A 27314-nucleotide genomic window follows, 5' to 3' on the forward strand; every position below is an offset into this window, starting at 1 on the left:
GACCTCAGTCTTCTCAGGAGATGAAGACAACTTTGGCCCTTCATGTACAGGGCATCAGTGTTAGTGGACCAGTCCAGTTTATTGTTGAGGTGTACACCCAGGTATTTGTACTCCTCCATGATCTCAATGTCAAATCCCTGGATGCACACCGGTGTAGTCTGTGGTGCTTTCCTGCGGAAGTCTATCACCATCTCCTTGGTCTTGCCGGCATTGATGTGCATGTGGTTTAGTCCACACCAGTCGACAAAGTTAGCCATAACTTCCCTGCATTCCAAATCGTTCCCCTGCGATACACATTCAACGATGGCTGTATCGTCGGAGAACTTCTGGAGGTGGCAGCTGAATGTGTTGTGTCTGAAGTCCGATGTGTAGAGGGTGAAGAGGAAAGGCTGCTATCTGCCACATCTGACACACAGTCGCGAAGCCTCTCATACTGTGGTCTGTTGGTGAGGTAGTCGATGGTCCATGCAGCCCGGTGACAGTCTGTTCCGGCACTTTCCAGCTTCCCCCTCAGCAGTGATGGCTGGATCGTGTTGAAAGCACTGGAGAAGTCAAAAAACACGATCCTCACTGTGCTACCAGTGCTCTCCAGGTGGGAAAGTGAGTGATGGAGCAGGTAGATGATAGCGTCTTCCACACCAATGCCTGGTCGGTATACGAACTGTAGGGGGTCCAGCTCGCTGCCCACCAGGTGACGAAGATGGATAAGTATGATCCTTTCCAGAGTCTTCATCAGGTGGGAAGTTAAGGCTGCAGGCCTGAAGTGGATGGGCTCCCTGGGATGCACAGTCTTTGGCACCGGAACCACACAGGAAGTACTCTTAGTGAACAACACTGAAATAATTGTGTGCATATTCACAAACGTGATAGAAATACTCGCTATTATTTCACAAAATCTGTGACTGAGCATCGGCAAATATTTGTAAATGAATATATAATTTCGATTGTTCAAATGATTTCTTTGATCATATTAAAACAGTCTGGGCATTAGAGTTATGCTGTGTGACTACTGTGCATGAAAACACTGCAGCGACTTCCTGCTTGAAACCACCAAGACAAAGAAAGCAAAGGTGCTATAAATGTACATGACCAAAGTATATTGAGAGCAAATGTTTGACTGTTGACCACACAGAGGCTCAAAAGCATCCTCACATCTCTGCCTCATCATGTTAAAATGAACAACCTGCAAAGATATCTGGGAGAGGCATTTATCAGAACACTTCAGGTGTACACTCACTATCTGACAGACTGGTTCCAGGCATGTTCACAGTGTGTTTTCAGAAATGACATGATGGAGAGTCTTGTTGGCGCTCTGCTATGAGACGGCCGGCCCTGCTGAGTCACATCCGTATCAATGGTGCTTGATGTTTGCAGGGCTTGCTCTTCAATATCAGAATATAAAGTGTGTGAAAATCACTTGAGGTGTGTTCATGCTCGCTGCCTTATTGTTGCTAAGTATTTTATGTGCTCATTTGTTTGCTTTTGAAGGAACCAGAAAGAAGGACCCAATGAGCATCTCCCAGTCAGTGGGCGGGTGTTAAACAGAGGGGCGTGGCCTGTGATGGCCTGTTTCTATGATACACACTCTCAGTGCTGAAGGCTTTTGCTTTGTGAGCAGTGCAGCACAAACAGACATACAGTCTCTCTGCAGCTCCTCCAATGCGGGTAGAGATTTAGTTTTAATGCTCATTTTCCAGAGTAAACATGCTCTCAAGTGCCTGAGCCCACAGGCTCCACAGACATGAGTTGTGTTGACAGGGATCTCCTACTGCCTTGCCAAGGACCAGATACTGACTGGATCAGGGTCAAATTATAATTCTTTGCCTAATATTTAACTCTTAATAATATCACTTATAATCTTATAAATTCAAAATCTTAGGAGAAATCAGCAGTTCTTTAAAAATTGCACAGTCTGGAAAAAGAGTGGGAGTCCAGAAGAGTTGAGTCCAGGGAGCTTTATTCTCTTCACAGATGAAAAAGCCCAGGCAAGTCCTGCCAAACAATGCCCAAATTCTGTTCTGCGCATCACCTTTTATACATTTGTCAGGGGGCTTGGCCATACAGTTTGGCCACATCCTGTTTATCAAGTTACATCTTTACACTGATTTTATTGGTGTTTTCATAGAGGGAGGTCTTCCCCTTTAATGCATAATCAATAATCTCTTACCTAATTTCTACTGGTAATTTTCCACTGTAGCCTTTGGGGATTTTCCACTGAGATCCCTCTGGCTTCAGTATCTATTGGGATCTTAGGAACTTTCCAGATTACTGCTTTGTACTAAGTTTAGCAAGTTATCTCTATTCTAGTGTTTTTATTGGTGTCTAGCCAACTCTTAGGACATTTTTTAAAAAAATTTATAGAACAGAACATAGGCCAAGCAAAACAGAGATAGTACTAACTAAACAGACATATGACTCACTAAGTAAACGGAGATTTCACTAAATAAACAGAGATGTGATTTCTTAAGTATACAGAGTTAAGAGTAAAGATAACATGTTCAGAAATCCTCTTCATGTGCCTGTCTCCCCCATGCCCCTGAGCACAGAGTGAGCACAGAGTGGACAGAGTGGAGTGGCACAATCTTGTCTTGCAACCCTCAGATCTGACACTACAGTGTGTGGTTGTGTTTGGACGTTGTAAAGTCCAGTTATAATCAGAAGAGAGAAACTGCACATGTGACAGCACAGCTCAAACTGTATCCAGACGTGTGACGGCGGGTGCAGAGAGAGACCCAGGAGCGGAAACGGAGAAGGTTAACAAAAGTTTATTTTGCAACAACAGGCAATAACTGAAACAATCGCTGGCAGCGTGAGGTCCAAACAAAACACGAACTCAGAGAGGTCCAGAGAGTGCTGGGCTGTGTGGGCAAGGGAGGCACTGGAACAAAAAGAGAAGAGACAAACAATTAATCAAAAAAGTTCAGCAAGCTATCAAAACGTACTATACCACAGGAGACTGAGACCAACTGATACCACGGTACGTGGAAGTATACTCTGGCGTCGAGGAGTCACTCCGCAGAGGTTAAATAGGCGTCCTAATCTCCTGAAGTGAACTCAGGTGTGCCCAAACACTCCTCGACGCATCGGGGGGGAAGGGAGCCTCAGGAAAACAAAACGTAAAGTTACAGCCCACAAAACAGAACACAGGAAATGGACCTTCAAAATAACAGCACAGACAATACCAACCGCCACAGTACCCCCCCCTCAACGAACGCCTCCAGGCGTTCTACCCGGCTTGTCCGGGTGAGCGGCATAAAAGTCCCGAAGGAGAGAGTCATCCAGAATGAGTCCCCTGGAGACCCAGGAACGCTCCTCTGGACCGTAACCCTCCCAATCCACCAAGAACTGGAAACCACGGCCGCGTGGACGGACATCCAAGATCCGTGACACCGTGTAGGCGGGATGACCATCAATGAGGCGGGGGGGAGGTGGGGCGGCGGCCGGCGGGCTGAGCTCGCTGGAATGCACCGGCTTTAACAGGGAAACATGGAAGGTGGGGTGGACCTTCATAGAGTCTGGTAGCTTGAGCCTGACGGCAGACGGATTAATGATCTTCAACACCTCGAAAGGACCGACAAAACGGGGAGAGAGCTTACGTGACTCGACATCCAACGGAAGATCCCGTGACGACAACCACACCTGCTGACCCGGTCGGTACTCGGGGGCGGAGACGCGGCGAGCGTCGGCCAGCCGTCGGTTCCTCTCCGTGGAGCGGGTGAGAGCAGCTCTGGCAGACTGCCATACCTCCTTAATCCTCCGGAGGTGCTCCTTCACAGAAGGGACGGATACCGCAGTCTCCTGCTCGGGAAACAAGGGAGGTTGATAACCCAAACAGCACTGAAACGGTGACATACCTGTGGCCGAACAGGAGAGGGAGTTGTGGGCATATTCTATCCAAGGCAGGTGTGTACTCCAAGAGACGGGATGATGAGCAGCCACGCAGCGAAGAGCGGACTCCAGATGTTGGTTGGCTCGCTCTGTCTGGCCGTTACTCTGGGGATGGTAACCAGAGGACAGACTTGCCGTGGCCCCCACCGCCTTACAGAACTCCTGCCACACCTGGGAAGCGAACTGTGGACCCCGGTCCGAGACCACGTCGAGGGGAATTCCGTGAAGCTTGAACACATGAGTCACGAGTAGACTAGCAGTCTCGAGGGCAGAAGGCAGTTTAGGCAGAGGAACATAATGCACAGACTTGGAAAAGCGATCAATAATAGTTAAGATGACAGTGTTACCTTCAGATGGAGGAAGACCAGTAACAAAGTCCACGGCGATGTGAGACCATGGGCGGCTTGGGACGGGCAAGGGGTGCAGTAACCCCGCAGGGGGATGATGAGAAGCTTTTCCCCTGGCACAGACAGAGCAAGCGGCAATAAATGCACGGGTGTCGCGGTACATCCTCGGCCACCAGAAGCTCTGACGGAGGAACTGGAGGGTGCGGTGGAAACCAGGGTGACAGGTAAGTCTAGAGGAGTGAGCCCACTGGAGAACTTGCGACCGGACCGAATCCGGGACAAACTTGCGATCGGGGGGACCGGAACCAGGGTCCGGTTGTTGCTTCTGTGCCTGGAGCACGAGGGATTCGATCTCCCATGTAGCCATACCCACGATGCAAGCCGGCGGGAGGATGACATCCTGATGTTCCGAGTCCAGGGGAGGGGCATAGAGACGGGACAGGGCGTCGGGCTTAGTGTTACGGGAGCCGGGGCGATAGGAGAGGGTGAAATTGAACCGGCTCAAAAACAGAGCCCATCTGGCTTGGCGGGGATTAAGCCTCTTCGCGGTGCGTAAGTAGGCGAGGTTTTTATGATCAGTCCAGATCAAAAAGGGAACCGTAGCGCCCTCCAGCCAGTGCCTCCATTCTTGAAGCGCCCAAACCACAGCCAGCAACTCTCTATTCCCGACGTCGTAATTCCGCTCGGCCTGGGATAAGCGGCGGGAAAAGAAAGCACAGGGATGCAGTTTGTGAGTCTGAGGGTCTCTCTGGGAGAGGATGGCACCAGCACCGGAGTCGGAAGCGTCCACCTCGACCACGAACTGACGAGTGGGATCGGGGTGTTTGAGCACCGGGGCAGAGGTAAACAGTGCTTTAAGCTGGGCGAAAGCCTGTTGGGAATCGGGAGACCACTGGAAGGGGATTTTCACAGAAGTAAGTCTAGTGAGGGGAAGAGCTACCTTACTGTAGTCACGGATAAATCTGCGGTAGAAGTTAGCGAAGCCGAGAAACCTCTGCAACTCCTTCCGGGTGGTGGGAACGGGCCAATCCGTGACAGCTTGGATCTTGGCAGGATCGGGTCTTAGCTGACCCTTGGCGATGATATAGCCGAGGAAACCCACTGAGTCAGAGTGAAACTCGCACTTCTCCGCTTTAACAAACAATTTATTCTCAAGAAGTCTCTGAAGCACTAGTCTTACATGCTGTCTATGTTCCTCTAGATCTCGAGAGAAAATCAATATGTCATCTAAATAAACGAAAACAAACCGGTTTAACATGTCTCTGAGGACATCGTTAATGAGAGCCTGGAAGACAGCGGGGGCGTTGGTGAGACCAAAAGGCATGACTAAATATTCGAAATGACCTAACGGTGTGTTGAAAGCTGTCTTCCACTCATCACCCTCCTTTATCCGGACGAGGTGATAAGCGTTACGCAGATCAAGCTTGGAGAAGATGGTGGCGGAGCAGAGTGGTTCGAAGGAGGGGTCGATGAGAGGGAGAGCGTACCTGTTCTTAACGGTGATGTCGTTAAGTCCACGGAAGTCGATGCAGGGGCGAAGGGAGGCGTCCTTCTTCTTAACAAAAAAGAAGCCAGCCCCTAACGGAGAGGATGAGGGGCGGATGAGTCCAGAGGCTAGAGAATCCTGGATGTATGTCTCCATGGCTTCCCTCTCGGGGCGTGACAGGTTATACAGCCGACTAGAAGGGAGAGGAGCACCAGGGAGGAGGTCTATGGAGCAATCGTAGGGGCGATGAGGAGGCAGGGACAGGGCTAACTCTTTACTGAACACAGGGGCTAGGTCATGGTACTCGGGAGGCACGGAGGTAAGGACAGGGGGCGTGGGAGGTGGTGGAGAAACACGGGAAGAAAAGGGGTTGGCCGAACGAAGACAGTGGGCATGACAGAATGGGCTCCAGGTGGAGATACTAGCTGTAGTCCAGTCTATCTGGGGGTTATGTTTAAGCAACCAGGGGAGGCCCAACACCAGGGGAATCTGAGGGGAAGGAATGACGAAGAATTGGATGTCTTCTCTATGATTCCCAGAGATTATGAGCGTGACCGGGACCGTACGTTGAGTGACCTGAGCTATACGTCGGCCGTCTAAGGCGGTTACATTTCTGGGCACCGGGAGGGATTCAAGGGGGAGCTTAAGCTGGGTGGCTAGTTCGGTGTGGATGAAGCTCTCGTCTGCCCCTGAGTCAATCAGAACCCTTATGGGAAGCGACTCACGACCCCAAAGCAGACAGGAGGGCACGGTAATACGGGAGGGAGAGCTGGGATTAGGGGATGTCTGACTCACCAGTGCGCTCTCCGTCACGGGTGAGCCTGCCCTTTTGGCGTCTGAGGGCAGTTAGCGAGAAAATGACCTCCCTGGCCACAGTAGATACAGAGCCGCTGGCTGAAACGTCGCTGCCGCTCGCTGGGGTGGAGACGGGTCCGACCCAACTGCATGGGCTCCGAAGGGTGAGAGGAGGACGTGGAGGGAGCAGCGGAGTGGCCGGGGGATCCGCCACTGGCTGAAGGGGGAGCGAGGGAAGCTGGCTCGTGAACATGAGAGAGGCGAGTCTGGGCTTTCTCTCTCTGTCTTTCTCTCAAGCGGTTATCTATGCGTATGGCGAGGGAGATTAATGACTCTAAGGAATCGGGTTCATCTCTGGAAGCTAATTCGTCCTTTAACTCACTAGAAAGACTCCGTAAGAAAACACCTCGTAGCTCTAACTCCCCCCACCCGCTCTCTGAAGCTGCGATACGGAAGTCAATAGAGTAATCTGCCACTGATCTCGCTCCCTGCGCCAAGGAGAATAGGCGTTTAGCAGTTTCCTGCCCCTGTCGTGAATGATCAAAAATACGACTAAGTTCCCTCGAGAAACTGTCGAAAGACGAGAGAATGGGGGAGTGCTGTTCCCATAACGCTGTAGCCCACTGCGCTGCCCTGCCCCGTAACAAATTAACTGTATAAGCTATCTTAGCTCTATCAGAAGGATAACTAAGGGGTTGTTGATCAAATACTAGTGAACAGCGCAAGATAAACCCCCCAGCATTACCAACTTCACCTGAAAAGGGTTCGGGGGCCGGCACATACGGCTCACGCTGAGAGACAGACAGAGAGGTAGATTGGGCTGCAGCGGTTGCCGGTGGGGGTGGCGCTGGTGTGGGACTTGGGGAGGAAGGAGAGCCACGGGTGTCCGTGCGGCTGAGGTAAGCGGTGAGGTCACGGACTTGGACGCTGAGACCTTGTACTGCCTCCATTACTCCCCGCAGCATGTCCTCGTGCTGGCCGAGACGTAGACCTTGATGGGCGAGCGCCGCTCGAAAGGGGTCCGAATCCGCTGGGTCCATGTTAGGCCAGAGTATTCTGTGACGGCGGGTGCAGAGAGAGACCCAGGAGCGGAAACGGAGAAGGTTAACAAAAGTTTATTTTGCAACAACAGGCAATAACTGAAACAATCGCTGGCAGCGTGAGGTCCAAACAAAACACGAACTCAGAGAGGTCCAGAGAGTGCTGGGCTGTGTGGGCAAGGGAGGCACTGGAACAAAAAGAGAAGAGACAAACAATTAATCAAAAAAGTTCAGCAAGCTATCAAAACGTACTATACCACAGGAGACTGAGACCAACTGATACCACGGTACGTGGAAGTATACTCTGGCGTCGAGGAGTCACTCCGCAGAGGTTAAATAGGCGTCCTAATCTCCTGAAGTGAACTCAGGTGTGCCCAAACACTCCTCGACGCATCGGGGGGGAAGGGAGCCTCAGGAAAACAAAACGTAAAGTTACAGCCCACAAAACAGAACACAGGAAATGGACCTTCAAAATAACAGCACAGACAATACCAACCGCCACACAGACGGCTTGTTTGATGAGAGCAATGTTTTATTAGTTGAGTGCAAGGCAACACTTTACATTCAGTATATTGTGGTGAAATCTGACAGCAAAACTCCAAAGAAAAAAAAAATGGTACAGCTCGACATATTCATCTTCCACAGAAACAAAGAACAGTTGAAGTATTTGCAGCTCCTACTGCCTCACACTTGAATACACACAATCATTTTGTGTGTCGTCCTTCCGTCTTGTCGTTCTGTTGATCCTGTGCTCCCTCAAAGCAGCGTAATGGAGGTTTTCTGAATCTTGAACATCCTGCTAATAAAATATCATTTAATCAGCATAAAAATACACATGGCTTGTCTGATTCTTCCTTGTACGTATTGTACACATCAACAGTGACACCTGTACAATACAGTGATGACACTGATGTCACAGCACTGTCATGTCTCGTCAGGTCTGTTAAGTGTTTTGTTCACGAGCGTCATATCTTGTCTTACACTTCCTGTTTTATTGTGAAACATAACTCTCCTCTCGTTTCAGGCCCCTTGACGTCCCGGTGTGTTTCCCGCCTGTCTGATTGTCTACCCCGCCCTGATTGTCTCCACCTGTTCATTGTTACCTCGTGTATATATAGTCCGCGTCTCCCTTTGTCCTGTGCCAGATCGTCTTGTGCGTAATGTGCCCTGTTGTCTTTGCTACCACAGCTATAGTTACCCCAGAGTCTTGTCTCATGTTCGTTTTTGTCTGTGATCCTCAGCGTCCTAAGTTTCTGCCCTTCTGCCTTATTGCCTTTGCATAAGTGATTTTTTGTTGTCAACTTTTGGAGAAAGTATTTTGTTATTAAAACCAGCCTTTGCGCTCGCCCCCAGTTCGTGTCTTGTGTTCTGCTTTTGAGTCCTGAAAGCCCTGACAGCCCTACGGGCTTATCAAGCACTGAGAAAATAGCATCACTGTGCTTTACAAAAAGGCCATTTCTACAACAGGAACTAAATGACCAAGCTTCTACTGACATACACATATGCTGTATGATATTTCACTGACATATATCCAAAACATTCAGCTGACATTTGCACAGGTGTTGCTTCTTTCATCCTCTATGTATTGTTGTTGTACTGTAATATATATTTTTAGTGCTGTTGTGATTCAGAAATACTCACCACTGCATTTGGAGTCAAGGCAGCTGAAGATCTTGAGTCTGGTTCAGAATAAAAACAACAAAAACCTCAAAATCCACTGAGATGGTGGTGAGAACACTGGTTCTTCTAACTTCTTGATTTTCTGACAAACCATGAAATAAATAAATCTGTTCCCACAGTGTGTGGAAGAGATCAGCATGATGGAACATGTTGATCTGTGACACTCCTGTCTTGATGTGGTCGGTTTTCTAATTCAGATCAACTTCAAATGGATGCTCCTCCAGTTTAAAGCACATAAATACACACTATCAAAGGTGATGAATGGAAACTGGTCTACCTGCACACTGACAGCTGTTTCTGTTCTTCATTGTATATGCTGCATACGCCAGGAAAACAACCAGGATGGTGGTGAATGCCAGAGCTCCACTCAAGACATACACCAAGACAAACGACTCCACCTCATCTGCAGATCCAGATTCAGAGACATTACAGAGCTGTAGAATATTGAGGAGGTAGTAATTATAGCTTCTGTATAGATGAAACATCTGCTTTCATGTTCCTCACCTTCAAAGTTCAGCTTGGTCCCGTTTCCAAACACGATGTGTCCACATGAGACAACAGCACAGTAGTAGATCCCAGCATGAGACAGATTCAGGCTCTTCATTGGCAAGTTGTAGACACAGGTGTGTGTTTTGTTGGGTTTCCTCTCACACTGATCATTCCTGCCTCCATGGGTGTAAATGAGTCCTGGATGAGGTTCTTCAGAGTGTTTGAACCAGTAAACACTGTGTTCTCCATCACAAGTCCCAGTGTGTACTGTACAGCTCAGAGTCTCAGAGCCTCCTGGCTGGATGGTGTCAGATGCTGACTGATGGACCAAAGCTGGGATGTTCACACCTGAACCCTTTACACTCACAATAAATGCTACTGCAAATTCAAAGTTGTATGAATCGCCACTTGCACAGTAATAAGTAGCAGAATCTGAAATGTGCAGATCTGGAATCTTCAAGTGATGGTGACCAGTTTTAGTATCCAATGTGAAGCGTCGATTGTTTTTAAATTCATCATGAAAAGTCACATTTTTGTTATATTTGTAGTAAGTAGAGATGAGCCTTGGTTTCTGTCCTAGAGTTTGTTTGTACCAGTAAAACCTCACTGCATCACCTTCATAGAAACATTGCAAAGTCACGTTGTCACCAACATTTGCTGAAACAAAACCACCCTCTTCAAGCTCATATATGGATGATTTCAGATCAGCTGTCTGAGCTAAAGAGAGAAGAGATCCACAAAGAGCAGATTTAACTGATGATCAAAATCTCCAGCAAAATGTTTCATCGTATAAAATAAAGTCACAACAGAAAACTTACCTATTCTTCCCCAGGACAGAAAAGTCAAATACAAAGCAAACCACAGAGTCTTCATCGTGTTCAAAATGCTGCGTTGAATGAAATGGATCTCTATATGTTCTCCACTCTTCAGAGAGAAGACTCTGATTGGCTGTTGAGAAGAACCACCTAATTTCCTGATTTGGAGCCAATGAACTCATGATCAGTGCTGCACTGAATGTATGAAGAGCAGAAACAGGTGTTTTTAATGAAAATGATTTATCATGCACACAACATTTAAAATATGTCCTTTAATGATGTCTTCAGTCCCATTTTTTGAAGCATCAGTATTTGTTGTTGCTCTACAACCTTCCCACTTTAGCAGCTGCAGCTAATAGAGGAGCATTTTGCAGACTTTGAATCTTCCATGTGTCAGTCATGGTGTGCTGTGTCTAATAATTGGTGCCACTGTTCTCTGCAGTGATTTTCACTATGGACTGTCAGATGTTGCTGTCAGTGTCCTGCACAGACAGACAGACAGACGGACACTGTGTGGGACAACTGGGGGCTGGAACATTTGTTTCAAAGATGAACTGAAGGGAAGAACCAGTGGCATGCTGTGGTTGCTACGGGCACATGTTGCTAACGCTGCTGGTCACATTAACTTGCTGTATGTTCGTTGGCTCACCTGCTCCTTCCCAAACATATCTTGGCTGACACAACCGTAAATGGAAAACCTGTGTGCTGGTGCAACTGTCAGGCAGAAATACCAGGTTCCTGTGGGTGGACATGATGAGACGTTTAGGCTAACACCAACGTGAGCACATTGATCCTGAAGCACGGCTGGTCCTGAGGATTTCTGCCAATATGACCCATATTACACTGTACACTTAATGAACAACACTGAAATAATTGTGTGCATATTCATGAACATGATAGAATTACTCGCTATCATTTCACAAAATCTGTGACTGAGCATCGACAAATGTTTGTAAATTAATCTACCATTGTGATTGTTCAAATGTTTTCTTTGATCATATTAAAACAGTCTGGGCATTAGAGTTATGCTGTGTGACTACTGTGCATGAAAACACTGCAGCGACTTCCTGCTTGAAACCACCAAGACAAAGAAAGCAAAGGTGCTATAAATGTACATGACCAAAGTATATTGAGAGCAAATGTTTGACTGCCGACCACACAGAGGCTCAAAAGCATCCTCACATCTCTGCCTCATCATGTAAAAATGAACAACCTGCAAAGATATCTGGGAGAGGCATCTATCAGAACACTTCAGTTGTCCACTCACTATCTGACAGACTGGTTCCAGGCATGTTCACAGTGTGTTTTCAGAAATGACATGATGGAGAGTCTTGTTGGTGCTCTGCTATGAGACGGCCGGCCCTGCTGAGTCACATCCGTATCAATGGTGCTTGATGTTTGCAGAGGTTTGCTCTTCAATATCAGAATATATAGTGTGTGAAAAGCACTTGAGGTGTGTTCATGCTCGCTGCCTTATTGTTGCTGAGTATTTTATGTGCTCATTTGTTTGCTTTTGAAGGAACCAGAAAGAAGGACCCAATGAGCATCTCCCAGTCAGTGGGCGGGTGTTAAACAGAGGGGCGTGGCCTGTGATGGCCTGTTTCTATGATACACACTCTCAGTGCTGAAGGCTTTTGCTTTGTGAGCAGTGCAGCACAAACAGACATACAGTCTCTCTGCAGCTCCTCCAATGCGGGTAGAGATTTAGTTTTAATGCTCATTTTCCAGAGTGAACGTGCTCTCAAGTGCCTGAGCCCACAGGCTCCACAGACATGAGTTGTGTGTGGTTGTGTTTGGACGTTGTAAAGTCCAGTTATAGTGAGAATCGAGAAACTGCACATGTGACAGCACAGCTCATACTGTATCCAGACAGCTTGTTTGATGAAAGCAATGTTTTATTAGTTTACTGCAAGGCGACACTTTACATGAAGTATATTGTGGTGAAATCTGACAGCAGTACTAAAAAAAAAGATATGGTACAGGTTGATAGACATATTCATCTTCCACAGAAACAAAGAACAGTTGAAGTATTTGCAGCTCCTACTGCCTCACACTTGAATACACACATCATTTTGTCTGTCATCCTTCCGTCTTGTCGTTCTGTTGATCCTGTGTTCACAATAAATCCTGCTGTGAATTCAAAGCTGTATGAATATCTACTTGCGCAGTAATAAGTAGCAGAATCTGAAATTTGCAGATCTGTAATGTTCAAGTGATTGTGACCAGTTTCAGTGTCCAATGTGAAGTTTGGATTGATTTCAAATTCATCATGAAAATAACATGTTTTTTGATTTTTGTAGTAAGTAGAGATGCGCCTTGGTTTCTGTCCCAGAGTTTGTTTGTACCAGTAATACATTGCTAGAACATCACCTTCACAGAAACATTGCAAAGTCACGCTGTCACCAACATTTGCTGAAACAAAACCACCCTCTTCAAGCTCATATGAGGATGATTTCAGATCAGCTGTCTGAGCCGAAGAGAGAAGAGATCCACAAAGAGCAGATTGAACTTCAAGCAATCATAGCATTAAATCTGTGACTGAGAATCGCTAAATGTTAGTAAATGAATACATCATTTTGATTGTTCAAATGATTTCTTTGATCATATTAAAACAGTCTGGGCATTAGAGTTATGCTGTGTGACTACTGTGCATGAAAACACTGCAGCGACTTCCTGCTTGAAACCACCAAGACAAAGAAAGAGGAGTTGCCTCGAAAAGTACATGACCAAAGTATCTTTAGAGCTAAACTGTAGTCATTTGTGTTTGTGATGTACAATGAGCATATTTACAGTGAACAGCCTGTGAAGAGCCTCATGCATTATTAACACACTTGGGTCCGGCACACGCGATCAGACAGATTAGCTTGAGCTTCATGCAACATCACACCTTGATGCTTCTGGATGTTTCTGAACAGCCTAAACTCGTTTGACGTTTGCAAAGCCACACCGATTGTGTCCCACTGACTCTGAGAGAGCGCTGCTGAGGGTTTGATCTGCTTTCGATTTACTAAGTAGCCACAAACAACAACCAGATGGCGTGGGTTGTGTGGAGGGGGAAACGCTACACATGTACAGAATGTCAATGATGACGGTTTGCTTTGTGAAAGAATAAAGGCCCTCATGACTTTAGTCGCGGGTGCTGGCTTTGTTTTTCTGTTTATTTTCCTCTATAGAGGACCTGAGGCCACAATCACCACAGGCATCAGTTATGTGTGGCTGTGTGTTGGAGCATTGTCAGCTACTGTCAGTGCAGTGAGAGTGGAAATATGGCACCTCCATCACATCAAAGAAACCTGGCTTAACTGTAGCTGAAGGAACGTGTTTAATTGGTGCTTTGCAACATGAATCTTTACATTCAGTATGTGGAGTTGAAATCTGACAAAATGCCCACTTCTAGTAACACAGACCCAACATGAAACATGCTGCAGTTCTACTGCCGAACACTGGAGTACACACATTCAGTCCAGGTGTCGTCTTTCTGTCTTTTTGATCTGTTGGCTGTGTTGGTCCTTAAAGCAGCATAATGGAGGTTGTCTGCATCTTGGTAACTCTGCTCATAAAAATCATTGTAACATTTAATCAGCATAAAAATACACATGGCTTGTCTGATGCTTGCTTGTACGTATTGTACAAATCAACAGCAGCACCTGTACAATACAGTGATCACACTGATGTCACAGCACAGAGAAAATAGCATCACTGTGCTTTACAAAAAGGCCATTTCAACAACAGGAACTAAATGAACAAGCTTCTACTGACATACACATATGCTGTATGATATTTCACTGACATATATCCAAAACATTCAGCTTACATTTGCACAGGTGTTGCTTCTTTCATCCTCTACGTACTGTTGTTGGACTGTAATATATATTTTTAGTGCTGTTGTGATTCAGAAATACTCACCACTGCATTTGGAGTCAAGGCAGCTGAAGATCTTGAGTCTGGTTCAGAATAAAAACAACAAAAGCCTCAAAATCCACTGAGATGGTGGTGAGAACACTGGTTCTTCTAACTTGTTGATTTTCTGACAAACCATGAAATAAATAAATCTGTTCCTACAGTGTGTGGAAGAGATCAGCATGATGGAACATGTTGATCTGTGACACTCCTGTCTTGATGTGGTCGGTTTTCTAATTCAGATCAACTTCAAAAGGATGCTCCTCCAGTTTAAAGCACATAAATACACACTATCAAAGGTGATGAATGGAAACTGGTCTACCTGTACACTGACAGCTGTTTCTGTTCTTCATTGTATATGCTGCATACGCCAGGAAAACAACCAGGATGGTGGTGAATGCCAGAGCTCCAATCAAGACATACACCAAGACAAACGACTGCACCTCATCTGCAGATCCAGATTCAGAGACATTACAGAGCTGTAGAATATTGAGGAGGTAGTAATTATAGCTTCTGTATGGATGACACATCTGCTTTCATGCTCCTCACCTTCAAAGTCCAGCTTGGTCCCGTTTCCAAACACGATGTGTCCACATGAGACAACAGCACAGTAGTAGATCCCAGCATGAGGCTGATTCAGGCTCTTCATTGGCAGGTTGTAGACACAGGTGTGTGTTTGTGTGTTGGGTTTCCTCTCACACTGATCATTCCTGCCTCCATGAGTGTAAATGAGTCCTGGATGAGGTTCTTCAGAGTGTTTGAACCAGTAAACACTGTGTTCTCCATCACAGGTCCCAGTGTGTACTGTACAGTTCAGAGTCTCAGAGCCTCCTGGCTGGATGGTGTCAGATGCTGACTGATGGACCAAAGCTGGGATGTTCACACCTGAACCCTGTACACTCACAATAATGCTCTCTGTAAACTCAAACCTGTATGAATAGCTACTTGTGCAGTAATAAGTAGCAGAATCTGAAATTTGTAGATCTGTAATCTTCAAGTGATTGTGACCAGTTTCTGTATCCAGTGTGAAGCGTGGATTGTTTTCAAATTCATCACGAAAAATCACATTTTTGTTATATTTGTAGTAAGTAGAGATGAGCCTTGGTTTCTGTCCCAGAGTTTGTTTAAACCAGTAATACTTTGTCAGAACTGTCCCTGTACAAAAACATTGCAAAGTCACGCTGTCACCAACATTTGCTGAAACAAAACCACCCTCTTGAAGCTCATATGAGGATGATTTCAGATCAGTTGTCTGAGCTGAAGAGAGAAGAGATCCACAAAGAGCAGATTTAACTGATGATCAAAATCTCCAGCAAAATGTTTCATCGTATTCAATAGTCACAACAGAAAACTTACCTATTCTTCCCGAGGACAGAAAAGTCAAATACAAAGCAAACCACAGAGTCTTCATCGTGTTCAAAATGCTGCGTTGAATGAAATGGATCTCTATATGTTCTCCACTCTTCAGAGAGAAGACTCTGATTGGCTGTTGACAAGAACCACCTAATTTCCTGATTTGGAGCCAATGAACTCATGATCAGTGCTGCACTGAATGCATTAACAGCGTAAAGAGGTGTTTGTAATGAAAATGATTTATCATGCACACAACATTTAAAATATGTCCTTTAATGATGTCTCCAGTCTCATTTTTTGAAGCATCAATATTTGTTGTTGCTCTACAACCTTCACACTTTAGCAGCTGCAGCTAATAGAGGAGCATTTTGCAGACTTTGAATCTTCCATGTGTCAGTCATGGTGAGCTGTGTCTAATAATTGGTGCCACTGTTCTCTGCGGTGATTTTCACTGTGGACTGTCAGATGTTGCTGTCAGTGTCCTGCACAGACAGACAGACAGACGGACACTGTGTGGGACAACTGGGGGCTGGAACATTTGTTTCAAAGATGAACTGAAGGGAAGAACCAGTGCCATGCTGTGGTTGCTACGGGCACATGTTGCTAACGCTGCTGGTCACATTAACTTGCTGGATGTTCATTGGCTCACCTGCTCCTTCCCAAACATATCTTGGCTGACACAACAGTAAATGGAAAACCTGTGTGCTGGTGCAACTGTCAGGCAGAAATACCAGGTTCCTGTGGGTGGACATGATGAGACGTGTAGGCTAACACCAACGTGAGCACATTGATCCTGAAGCACGGCTGGTCCTGAGGATTTCTGCCAATAAGACCCATATTACACTGTACTCTTAATGAACAACACTGAAATAATTGTGTGCATTTTCACAAACATGATAGAAATACTCGCTATTATTTCACCAGTTCAGGACAGCTCAGAGCTTTCAGGACTTCAAGTGATCATAAAATGAAATCTGTGACTGAGAATCGCTAAATGTTTGTAAATGAATATATTATTTCGATTGTTCAAATGATTTTTTTGATCATATTAAAACAGTCTGGGCATTAGAGTTATGCTGTGTGACTACTGTGCATGAAAACACTGCAGCGACTTCCTGCTTGAAACCACCAAGACAAAGAAAGAGGAGTTGCCTCGACAAGTACATGACCAAAGTGTATTTAGAGCTAAACTTTAGTCATTTGTGTTTGTGGTGTACAATGAGCATATCTACAGTAAACTGCCTGTGAAGAGTATCATGCATTATTAACACACTTGGGTCGGGCGCATGTGATCAGACAGATTAGCTTGAGCCTCATGCAACATCACACCTTGCATTACTTTCGTTTCTATACTTTCTGTGTTGATACATTCATAGTAAATTTCTGTTTGCCAATGTGGATGATACTTACGAGTTCAGGTGCTTTTCATGAGATAGTCACACTAACTACATCCGGTTTCATGTTCGCTGGTTTATAGCCCTCGACTCGCCTGGCTCAGCATGTCAGATCCTGAGAGGTCATGTTGACTTCAAAGTATTTTCTTACATTTATTGCCTGTTGTTAGTATTGTTAAGAGTGAAAATAGGAAGAGTACAGTTACCTGTACTGCTACTGAGACTTTGCTCACTCCGTGACAGGAAATAGCATTCAGAGTTTTCACAATAAGAGCATCCTGTCTGTTCCTCAGTCGGATCATGTAAAACAAGAAGTGTTATGTCAACATTAGCGGTAACTTAACACAGTGTTAATATGCTTACAAACCACCATGTAATGAATGTTTGGGAATGCTGTGTTAGTGTAGAGGGAGATAATTAGAATAGTAGGGATTTCATTTCTCTTTTGTTTACATGTGTTACATTGCTCCTGATTTTTGTTTATAATATCCCAGCATTTAGGTGAAACTAATTTATGTGTATCTTATTCTTTTCTCTGGTGTATTAATTTCTCTTTATACTAACCACACAGTCAGACACAAACCCGGCTGCTATTGACCCTGAGATCCCTGTCTATGTGCCTGCACACTGGAGAAGAAACAACGTATCAACCATATCTCGGACCCTCATTTCATACTCTGGAAATTTGGCCTTAAGTGGTGTTCTGGCAGACACACCGCCGTGAACCTAGTGACAAACACCGAACTGGTGCCACAACTGAACATATCCATATAATCTCCATTACAGGGTGGGTGTTAAACAGAGGGGCGTGGCCTGTGATGGCCTGTTTCTATGATACACACTCTCAGTGCTGAAGGCTTTTGCTTTGTGAGCAGTGCAGCACAAACAGACATACAGTCTCTCTGCAGCTCCTCCAATGCGGGTAGAGATTTAGTTTTAATGCTCATTTTCCAGAGTGAACGTGCTCTCAAGTGCCTGAGCCCACAGGCTCCACAGACATGAGTTGTGTGTGGTTGTGTTTGGACGTTGTAAAGTCAAGTTATAGTGAGAATAGAGAAACTGCACATGTGACAGCACAGCTCATACTGTATCCAGACGGCTTGTTTGATGAAAGCAATGTTTTATTAGTTTACTGCAAGGCAACACTTTACATTCAGTATATTGTGGTGAAATCTGACAGCAAAACTCCAAAATAAGATATGGTACAGCTTGATAGACATATTTATCGTCCACAGAAACAAAGAACAGTTGAAGTATTTGCAGCTCCTACTGCCTCACACTTGAATACACACAATCATTTTGTGTGTCGTCCTTCCGTCTTGTCGTTCTGTTGATCCTGTGCTCCCTCAAAGCAGCGTAATGGAGGTTTTCTGAATCTTGATCATCCTGCTGATAAAATATCATTTGATCAGCATAAAAATACACATGGCTTGTCTGATACTTGCTTGTACGTATTGTACACATCAACAGCAACACCTGTACAATACAGTGATCACACTGATGTCACAGCACTGAGAAAATAGCATCACTGTGCTTTACAAAAAGGCCATTTCCACAACAGGAACTAAATGACCAAGCTTCTACTGACATACACATATGCTGTATGATATTTCACTGACATATATCCAAAACATTCAGCTTACATTTGCACAGGTGTTGCTTCTTTAATCCTCTATGTATTGTTGTTGTACTGTAATATATATTTTTAGTGCTGTTGTGATTCAGAAATACTCACCACTGCATTTGGAGTCAAGGCAGCTGAAGATCTTGAGTCTGGTTCAGAATAAAAACAACAAAAGCCTCAAAATCCACTGAGATGGTGGTGAGAACACTGGTTCTTCTATCTTGTTGATTTTCTGACAAACCATGAAATAAATAAATCTGTTCCCACAGTGTGTGGAAGAGATCAGCATGATGGAACATGTTGATCTGTGACACTCCTGTCTTGATGTGGTCGGTTTTCTAATTCAGATCAACTTCAAAAGGATGCTCCTCCAGTTTAAAGCACATAAATACACACTATCAAAGGTGATGAATGGAAACTGGTCTACCTGTACACTGACAGCTGTTTCTGTTCTTCATTGTATATGCTGCATACGCCAGAAAAACAACCAGGATGGTGGTGAATGCCAGAGCTCCAATCAAGAAATACACCAAGACAAACGACTCCACCTCATCTGCAGATCCAGATTCAGAGACATTACAGAGCTGTAGAATATTGAGGAGGTAGTAATTATAGCTTCTGTATAGATGAAACATCTGCGTTCATGCTCCTCACCTTCAAAGTCCAGCTTGGTCCCGTTTCCAAACACGATGTGTCCACATGAGACAACAGCACAGTAGTAGATCCCAGCATGAGACAGATTCAGGCTCTTCATTGGCAAGTTGTAGACACAGGTGTGGGTTTGTGTTTCGGGTTTCCTCTCACACTGATCATTCCTGCCTCCATGGGTGTAAATGAGTCCTGGATGAGGTTCTTCAGAGTTTTTGAACCAGTAAACACTGTGTTCTCCATCACAGGTCCCAGTGTGTACTGTACAGCTCAGAGTCTCAGAGCCTCCTGGCTGGATGGTGTCAGATGCTGACTGATGGACCAAAGCTGGGATGTTCACACCTGAACCCTTTACACTCACAATAAATCCTGCTGTGAATTCAAAGCTGTATGAATCGCTACTTGTGCAGTAATAAGTAGCCGAATCTGAAATTTGCAGATCTGTAATGTTCAAGTGATGGAGACCAGTTTTAGTATCCAACGTGAAGCGTGGATTGTTTTCAAATTCCTCATGAAAAATCCCATTTTTGTCATTTTTGTAGTAAGTACAGATGCGGCTTGGTTTCTGTCCCAGAGTTTGTTTATACCAGTTAAACCTCACTGCATCACCTTCATAGAAACATTGCAAAGTCACGTTGTCACCAACATTTGCTGAAACAAAACCACCCTCTTGAAGCTCATATGAGGATGATTTCAGATCAGCTGTCTGAGCTAAAGAGAGAAGAGATCCACAAAGAGCAGATTTAACTGATGATCAACATCTCCAGCAAAATGTTTTATCGTATGAAATAAAGTCACAACAGAAAACTTACCGATTCTTCCAGAGGACAGAAAAGTCAAATACAAAGCAAACCACAGAGTCTTCATCGTGTTCAAAATGCTGCGTTGAATGAAATGGATCTCTATATGTTCTCCACTCTTCAGAGAGAAGACTCTGATTGGCTGTTGACAAGAACCACCTAATTTCCTGATTTGGAGCCAATGAACTCATGATCAGTGCTGCATCGAATGCATTCACAGCGTAAAGAGGTGTTTGTAATGAAAATGATTTATCATGCACACAGCATTTAAAATATGTCCTTTAATGATGTCTTCAGTCCCATTTTTTGAAGCATCAGTATTTGTTGTTGCTATACAACCTTCACACTTTGGCAGCTGCAGCTAATAGAGGAGCATTTTGCAGACTTTGAATCTTCCATGTGTCAGTCATGGTGAGCTGTGTCTAATAATTGGTGCCACTGTTCTCTGCAGTGATTTTCACTGTGGACTGTCAGATGTTGCTGTCAGTGTCCTGCACAGACAGACAGACAGACAGACACTGTGTGGGACAACTGGGGGCTGGAAGATTTGTTTCAAAGGTGAACTGAAGGGAAGAACCAGTGCCATGCTGTGGTTGTTACGGGCACATGTTGCTAACGCTGCTGGTCACATTAACTTGCTGTATGTTCGTTGGCTCACCTGCTCCTTCCCAAACATATCTTGGCTGACACAACAGTAAATGGAAAACCTGTGTGCTGGTGCAACTGTCAGGCAGAAATACCAGGTTCCTGTGGGTGGACATGATGAGACGTTTAGGCTAACACCAACGTGAGCACATTGATCCTGAAGAACGACTGGTCCTGAGGATTTCTGCCAATATGACCCATATTACACTGTGCTCTTAGTGAACAACACTGAAATAATTGTGTGCATTTTCACAAACATGACAGAATTACTTGCTATTATTTCACCAGTTCAGGACAACTCAGAGCTTTTAGGACTTCAAGTGACCATGATACAAAATCTGTGACTGAGCATCACGAAATGTTTGTAAATGAATATATCATTTCGATTGTTCAAATGATTTCTTTGGTCATATTAAAACAGTCTGGGCATTAGAGTTCTGCTGAGTGACTACTGTGCATGAAAACACTGCAGCGACTTCCTGTTTGAAACCACCAAGACAAGGAGAGCAAAGGGTGCTATAAATGTACAAGACCAAAGTATATTGAGAGCAAATGTTTGACTGTTGACCACACAGAGGCTCAGCAACACTGTACCTATTTGTGTTTGTGGCATACAATGAGCATATCTACAGTAAACAGCCTTTGAAGAGTATCATGCTTTATTAACACACTTGGGTCAGGCGCATGTGATCAGACAGATTTGCTTGAGCCTCATGCAACATCACACCTTGATGCTTCTGGATGTTTCTGAACAGGCTCAACTCGCTTAGCGTTTGCAAAGCCACACCAATTGTGTCCCACTGACTCTGAGAGAGTGCTGCTGAGGGTTTGATCTGCTTTCGATTTACTAAGTAGCCACAAACAACAACCAAATGGCGTGGGTTGTGTGGAGGGGAAAACACTGCACATGTACAGACTGTCAATGATGACGGTTTGCTTTGTAAAAGAATAAAGGCCCTCATGACTTTAGTCGCGGGTGCTGGCTTTGTTTTTCTGTTTATTTTCCTCTATAGAGGACGTGAGGCCACAATCACCACAGGCATCAGTTAATTTAAACACAAGATACTTGTGCTCAAAAAGAGGATTCATTCTCAGTGAAGAACCTTGGAGCTCTAATCTGCCTCTATACATGCCAAAGAGCAGTGATTCCTAACACGTCTCTGGGGGTCATCAGGTGGAAACCTCCCTTCAACAGTGTTTCGCCTACTTAGTCCCACTACACCTCCAGGAGGTTAGGCAGTGAACTCCGGCGTCCCAGAGTCACCCCCCCTAGTGCCAGTTCACACTGCTCCTACACAATCCAAACAGCACCGCCACATTCAACTGACCCAGAGATGCTCCAGGTAGTGGCCAGTACCGATACTACCATTTAACTATTGCTAATGCTAACCACTAAGAAGAACAGAAGAAGACAATACAGTTCCGATGCTACCATTTACCTAATGTTACGTGCTAACCGCTACCTGCTAAGAGGAACAGAAGAAGACAATAAAGCTAGATTCACCTATACTGTTAATGTTAATTGCTAGCTACCAATACTAACTGCTAAGATACTATCATACTCTCACCGCTTTAGCTATTGTTAGCTGCTACAATGCTACCACAGGCCACAGGCCTAGATGCCACATGTAACTGCCGATTGCCACACTACCATCATCTACCCCTGCCTCTCACCAACTGCACCAATAAAAGCGGGGTGGGAATACAGACCCTGGTTCGGGTAGGGGGTAGAAAGTGAAGAGGTAGAGTCAAAGATGAAAGTAGGGATTGGATACAGACCCTTGTTCGGGAAGGGGGTAGAAAATTTAGAGGGTGCTGAAGGTGGAGGCCTAAGCCACAGACCAGATTTAACAGCCTCTTCTAACATTTCCTTCAAGAAGCAACAAACCCTAACATTTCCTTCAAGAAGCAAACAAAACAGGAAAACAACCAAATAAGAACAAAAAGACAAGCCAACTCTGTATCTTACAACACAAACTCACCTCAACAGGCCACATGGTCCCAAAGAGAGACTCTAGCTAGCAACACCCCCACCTTATCTACACTTCCACTTCCTGGATCTCTTCCTATTGGGAGAGCGAGAAGATGGGGCGGGGAAAGCAGAGCGAGAAGATGGGGCGGGGAAAGCAGAGCAGAGGAGTGGTGTCTTGTTCAGACTTTAACCTCTTCTCCTGCCGGATTAGGCATGCATGTTCTCTGCCTCCCCCTACTCCCTCACTGTCCCTATTTAACCCCCCAACTACTATTATTTCCCCTGATCCATATCCACTGACTAGACCTAGCGGCCTCATCTGACATCTCCCTCACTGTCTTCCTTAAATTTTGCCCCTGCACTCCCAGCTCCCTCAACAGTGAAACAGCTGACCCTGCAACAAAACCTCTACACCCCACTTCAACCGGACAGACCCTGGTCTTCCATCCCCTCTGCTCAGATTCTGTCTTTAAATCTGCATACTTAGTCTTCTTCCTTTCATAAGCTGCCTCCACTGAATTTTCCCAAGGGACTGTTAACTCAATAAAAAACACAGTCTTTTTACTCATGGACCATAAGACAATGACCGGCCTCAGATTACTATAAACTATTTCCTGGGGCACAACTAGCTTTCCTCCCAAGTCGACCTGCATTTGCCAATCATCAGCCCCTACCAGGCAGCCACCTACCTGCCTTCTCCCTGACTTAGCAGCTCTATTTTTCTCCCCCTCTCGAACAAACTGCGCATCTAACCTCTCCTTTCTAGAACTTCCAGAATTCACCTGCTTCCTTCTCTCTTCAATGCCTGCGGCTAAGCTTCTCAGCACCTGATTATGCCGCCATGTATACCGGCCTTGTGATAAGCTAATTCTACAACCTGACAAAATGTGCTTTAAACTTGCTGTACCTGAGCAGAGTGGGCACGATTGATCGCCCTGTACCCAGAGACTTAGGTTCTGCGGGGTTGGCAACACATCGTATGTCGCCCCTATCAGAAATTTAATACGGCCTTCCTCCATATTCCACAGGTCCCTCCAACTAAGTTTCCTCTTCTCAACACCTTCCCAATTCAACCATTGTCCCTGTTTGGCTTGACCAACTGCTTTTGCCCCCCTTAACAACTCCTCCTGCCTACGCACCTGTTCCACTACAAGCTTTCTTTTCTCCTTTAGACCTGCTTTATTCCACACTGGTTTGCCTGGGCCAAGCCCCAAGCCTCCCCGGCCAAATTGAACATTTCCTACTATTTCTGCATGCCTAAGAGCTGCCTCTGCCTCCTGCACTGCTGCCCTTGGGTTCCATTTCCTCCCCCCAGAAGGATTCGGAACCACATTGCTAACTAACATGTCCTTACTCCCAGATAATAAAAGTTCTGTCCTAACCTTAGTGCATTTAAACTCCTCTGTTAGACTGGATACTGGCAGCTGAAGCATTCCTTTCCCATACAAAGCTACATCGCTTAAGCACCTGGGAGCACCCAACCATTTTCTAATATAAGAGCTAACTAGCCTTTCTATTCTCTCTGCTACAGATAATAGGACTTCATATACTGACATTGGCCACATTAACCTAGGATACAAGCCAAACTGCAAGCACCACAACCTCAGTTTTCCTGGGAGCCCTGATTTATCTATTCTCTCCAGCCCTTCTGCAACATCCTTTCTAAATTGCACAACCTGTTCAACATCATTCAGGTCTACATTGTACCACCGTCCTAGACTCTTAACTGATTTCTCCCTAATTGTTGGGATTTCCTCACCATCTATAGCAAACTTCCTATCACTTACTTTCCCTCTGTATATTGAAATACTCCTTGACTTACTAGGCTTAATCTTCATACTAGCCCACTTGAGATTCTGATTGACTTTATCTAACAACCTCCTTGTACATGGCACTGTTGAAGTTAGCAGTGTCATATCATCCATATAAGCCCTAATTGGTGGAAGACGCATTCCATTCTGCCGTCTCTCCCCACCTACGACCCACTTGGAAGCCCTAATAATTACCTCCATAGCCATTGTGAAAGCTAGCGGGGAAACTGTACATCCTGCCATAATACCAACCTCCAATCTTTGCCAGCCTGTTGTGAGCTCTGCGCTACTTGCACACAGTCTGATGTCTTGGAAATATGCTTTCACCAAGTTAACAACTATCTCCGGCACTTTAAAGTAGTCAAAGGAACTCCAAATAAGGTTATGTGGCACTGACCCAAACGCATTAGCCAGATCTAAAAATACAACATTTAAGTCTCTTTTCTCCCTCTTAGCTGTCTGAATCTGATGCCAAATCATGCTAGTATGCTCTAAGCATCCCGCAAATCCTGGTATCCCTGCTTTTTGCACTGTCGTATCTATCATACCATTCCTTTCTAAGTAATTAGCCAGCCTCTGTGCTACGATACTAAAGAAAATCTTTCCCTCAACATTTAGGAGAGAAATCATCCGAAACTGGCTAAGGTCCGATGACTCCTTCTCCTTAGGGATGAAGACACCTCCTGCCCTGCGCCATGCTCTTGGAATACTTTGTTTCTCCCAAACTATTCTAAGGTATCTCCATAGTGTCCTTAAGATGCCAGGTGCACTCTTATAGACACGGTAGGGGACTCCATTAGGCCCTGGGGCCGAAGAAGCCTTTGCACGCCTAACCACCTCCACAACTTCTCTCCACCTAGGTGGGCTCACATCCATCTCCTGCTCCACTTCCCCTAATGGTGGCATGTCAGGTGGAAGACCTATGTTCCTATTCTCCTTTGAATCTGAATACGTCGACTTCAAATACTGTTCAATCTCTGATTTCGTTGCCTTAAGTTGCCCTCCTTTTTCTTGATTAAACAAGCCTTTCACAAAATTAAAGGGGTTCCTAAAAAATGCTGACCTTGCACGTTCCTTCTTCTTTCTCTTCTCCCTAAGGTGTTCTGCCCTTCTGAGTACTGCTAACCTGCTTCTCAGTTCCTCCTGCAACACCTTAATTCCCTCCCTTTCCTTTACTAACTTCTCTATTTCTCTTTGCCGCCTAGACTTGCCGACCTGCACCCTCTCGCCTTTCCTTTTGACAAGCACCCCAAATCTCTCTCGACCATAGGAGTAGATCACATCTCCAATTTTATCCAATTTCTCCACTACATCTCCTCTAAGCCTGCTTAATATGACTGACAAATCTCTATCAACTGCCTCCCACTCTTTGCTATCATTAGCCCTCGGCCACCTAACTCTAGCTTTCTGCTCCATGCTTCTCTCCTTGGCTGGCCTGTTGACCTCAACACCAACTGCATCCCCTCTCCGTACCTCCTCCTCTCCAGGGATAGTGTTACTGATATCCTGCGCACAGTTATGTGTGGCTGTGTGTTGGAGCATTGTCAGCTACTGTCAGTGCAGTGAGAGTGGAGTTTGATCTGCTTTCGATTTACTTAGTCGGCACAAACAATAACCAAATGGCGTGGGTTTTTTTGGAGGGGGAAACGCTATACAGGACACAGGTTTCTTTGATGCATCACATCACAGGCAGTCTACTCCGGCACTTTCCAGCTTTCCCCTCAGCAGTGATGGCTGGATCGTGTTGAAAGCACTGGAGAAGTCAAAAAACACGATCCTCACTGTGTTAGCAGGGCTCTCCAGGTAGGAAAGAGCGCAATGGAGCAGGGGATGATAGCGTCGATATGTGAATTGTAGGGGGTCCAGCTCGCTGCTCACCAGGTGACGGAGGTGATTAAGTATAATCCTTTCCACAGTCTTCATCAGGTGGGAAGTTAAGGCTACAGGCCTGAAGTGGATGGGCTCCCTGGGATGCACAGTCTTTGGCACTGGAACCACACAGGAAGTTTTCCACAGGGCAGGAACTCTCTCCAGGCTGAGGCTCAAGTTGAAGATGTGCTGAACAACTCCACAGAGCTGATCTGCACAAACCCTGAGCAGTCTGGAGCTGATGCCATCAGGGCAGGTAGCCTTCCTCATCCTTGTCCTCTTGAGCTCCTTACTCACCTGATCTGCTGTTATGTCGAGGCTGGATGGGGACAAGGGGGTGGATCCTGTTGGGTGAGGTGGGGGGCTGGGTCCGTAGTCTCGGATTAGAGGGGGGTGACTTCCACACAGAAGTTAATGTAGTCTGTGATGCATGTTGTAAAACTGTCAATGTCCTCCCTGTGAGGGATCCACAACACTTCCCAGTCGGTGGTGTCAAGGACTCATGAAGAGCTATAAGCGTCCTTTGTGTTTGCACACAGTAAATCCAGTGTTTTGTTGTCTCTGATGTGGCATTTGACATACTGGGTGAAGGTGGGGAGAGTTGAAGACAGGGAAGCGTGGTTGAAATCTCTAGAGATAAGGAGGAAGGCCTGGGGGTGCGAAGTCTGCAGCTGGGGTATCATGATGGCATGCGAGAGATCCCTCGGCAGGTAATACGGCCGGATGCTAACAGCTAGCAGCTCAATGTCTCTTGTGCA

The 27314-nt window shown here is 45.6% G+C and overlaps 3 protein-coding genes across 4 annotated transcripts; all 3 read right to left on the reverse strand.

The window, feature by feature from the left end:
• Positions 1 to 8193: 8193 nt before the first annotated feature.
• On the reverse strand, positions 8194 to 10598 carry LOC121626903. The gene is made up of 5 exons (XM_041965648.1): positions 10544 to 10598; positions 9741 to 10442; positions 9514 to 9639; positions 9198 to 9235; positions 8194 to 8352 (listed from the first exon to the last, which is right to left on the reverse strand). The coding sequence occupies exons 1-5, from the start codon at positions 10596 to 10598 to the stop codon at positions 8233 to 8235; spliced, it is 1041 nt and encodes a 346-aa protein (XP_041821582.1). The 3' UTR covers positions 8194 to 8232.
• A 1924-nt stretch (positions 10599 to 12522) lies between these two features.
• LOC121626904 lies at positions 12523 to 15851 on the reverse strand. The gene is made up of 5 exons (XM_041965649.1): positions 15797 to 15851; positions 14990 to 15697; positions 14763 to 14888; positions 14447 to 14484; positions 12523 to 14090 (listed from the first exon to the last, which is right to left on the reverse strand). The coding sequence occupies exons 1-5, from the start codon at positions 15849 to 15851 to the stop codon at positions 13971 to 13973; spliced, it is 1047 nt and encodes a 348-aa protein (XP_041821583.1). The 3' UTR covers positions 12523 to 13970.
• Positions 15852 to 18380: 2529 nt separating this feature from the next.
• Positions 18381 to 20326, reverse strand: LOC121626367. 2 transcript variants are annotated; one of them, XM_041964838.1, is made up of 5 exons: positions 20272 to 20326; positions 19466 to 20170; positions 19239 to 19364; positions 18923 to 18960; positions 18381 to 18573 (listed from the first exon to the last, which is right to left on the reverse strand). In XM_041964838.1, the coding sequence occupies exons 1-5, from the start codon at positions 20324 to 20326 to the stop codon at positions 18454 to 18456; spliced, it is 1044 nt and encodes a 347-aa protein (XP_041820772.1). In that variant the 3' UTR covers positions 18381 to 18453. The 2 variants fall into 2 exon arrangements, with proteins under 2 accessions (XP_041820772.1, XP_041820771.1); XM_041964837.1 differs by having other exon boundaries at positions 18381 to 18576.
• Between the last annotated feature and the right edge of the window lie 6988 nt (positions 20327 to 27314).

This window comes from Chelmon rostratus, chromosome 23 (genome assembly GCF_017976325.1).
Source record: "Chelmon rostratus isolate fCheRos1 chromosome 23, fCheRos1.pri, whole genome shotgun sequence".
Taxonomy (NCBI): Eukaryota; Metazoa; Chordata; class Actinopteri; order Chaetodontiformes; family Chaetodontidae; genus Chelmon; species Chelmon rostratus.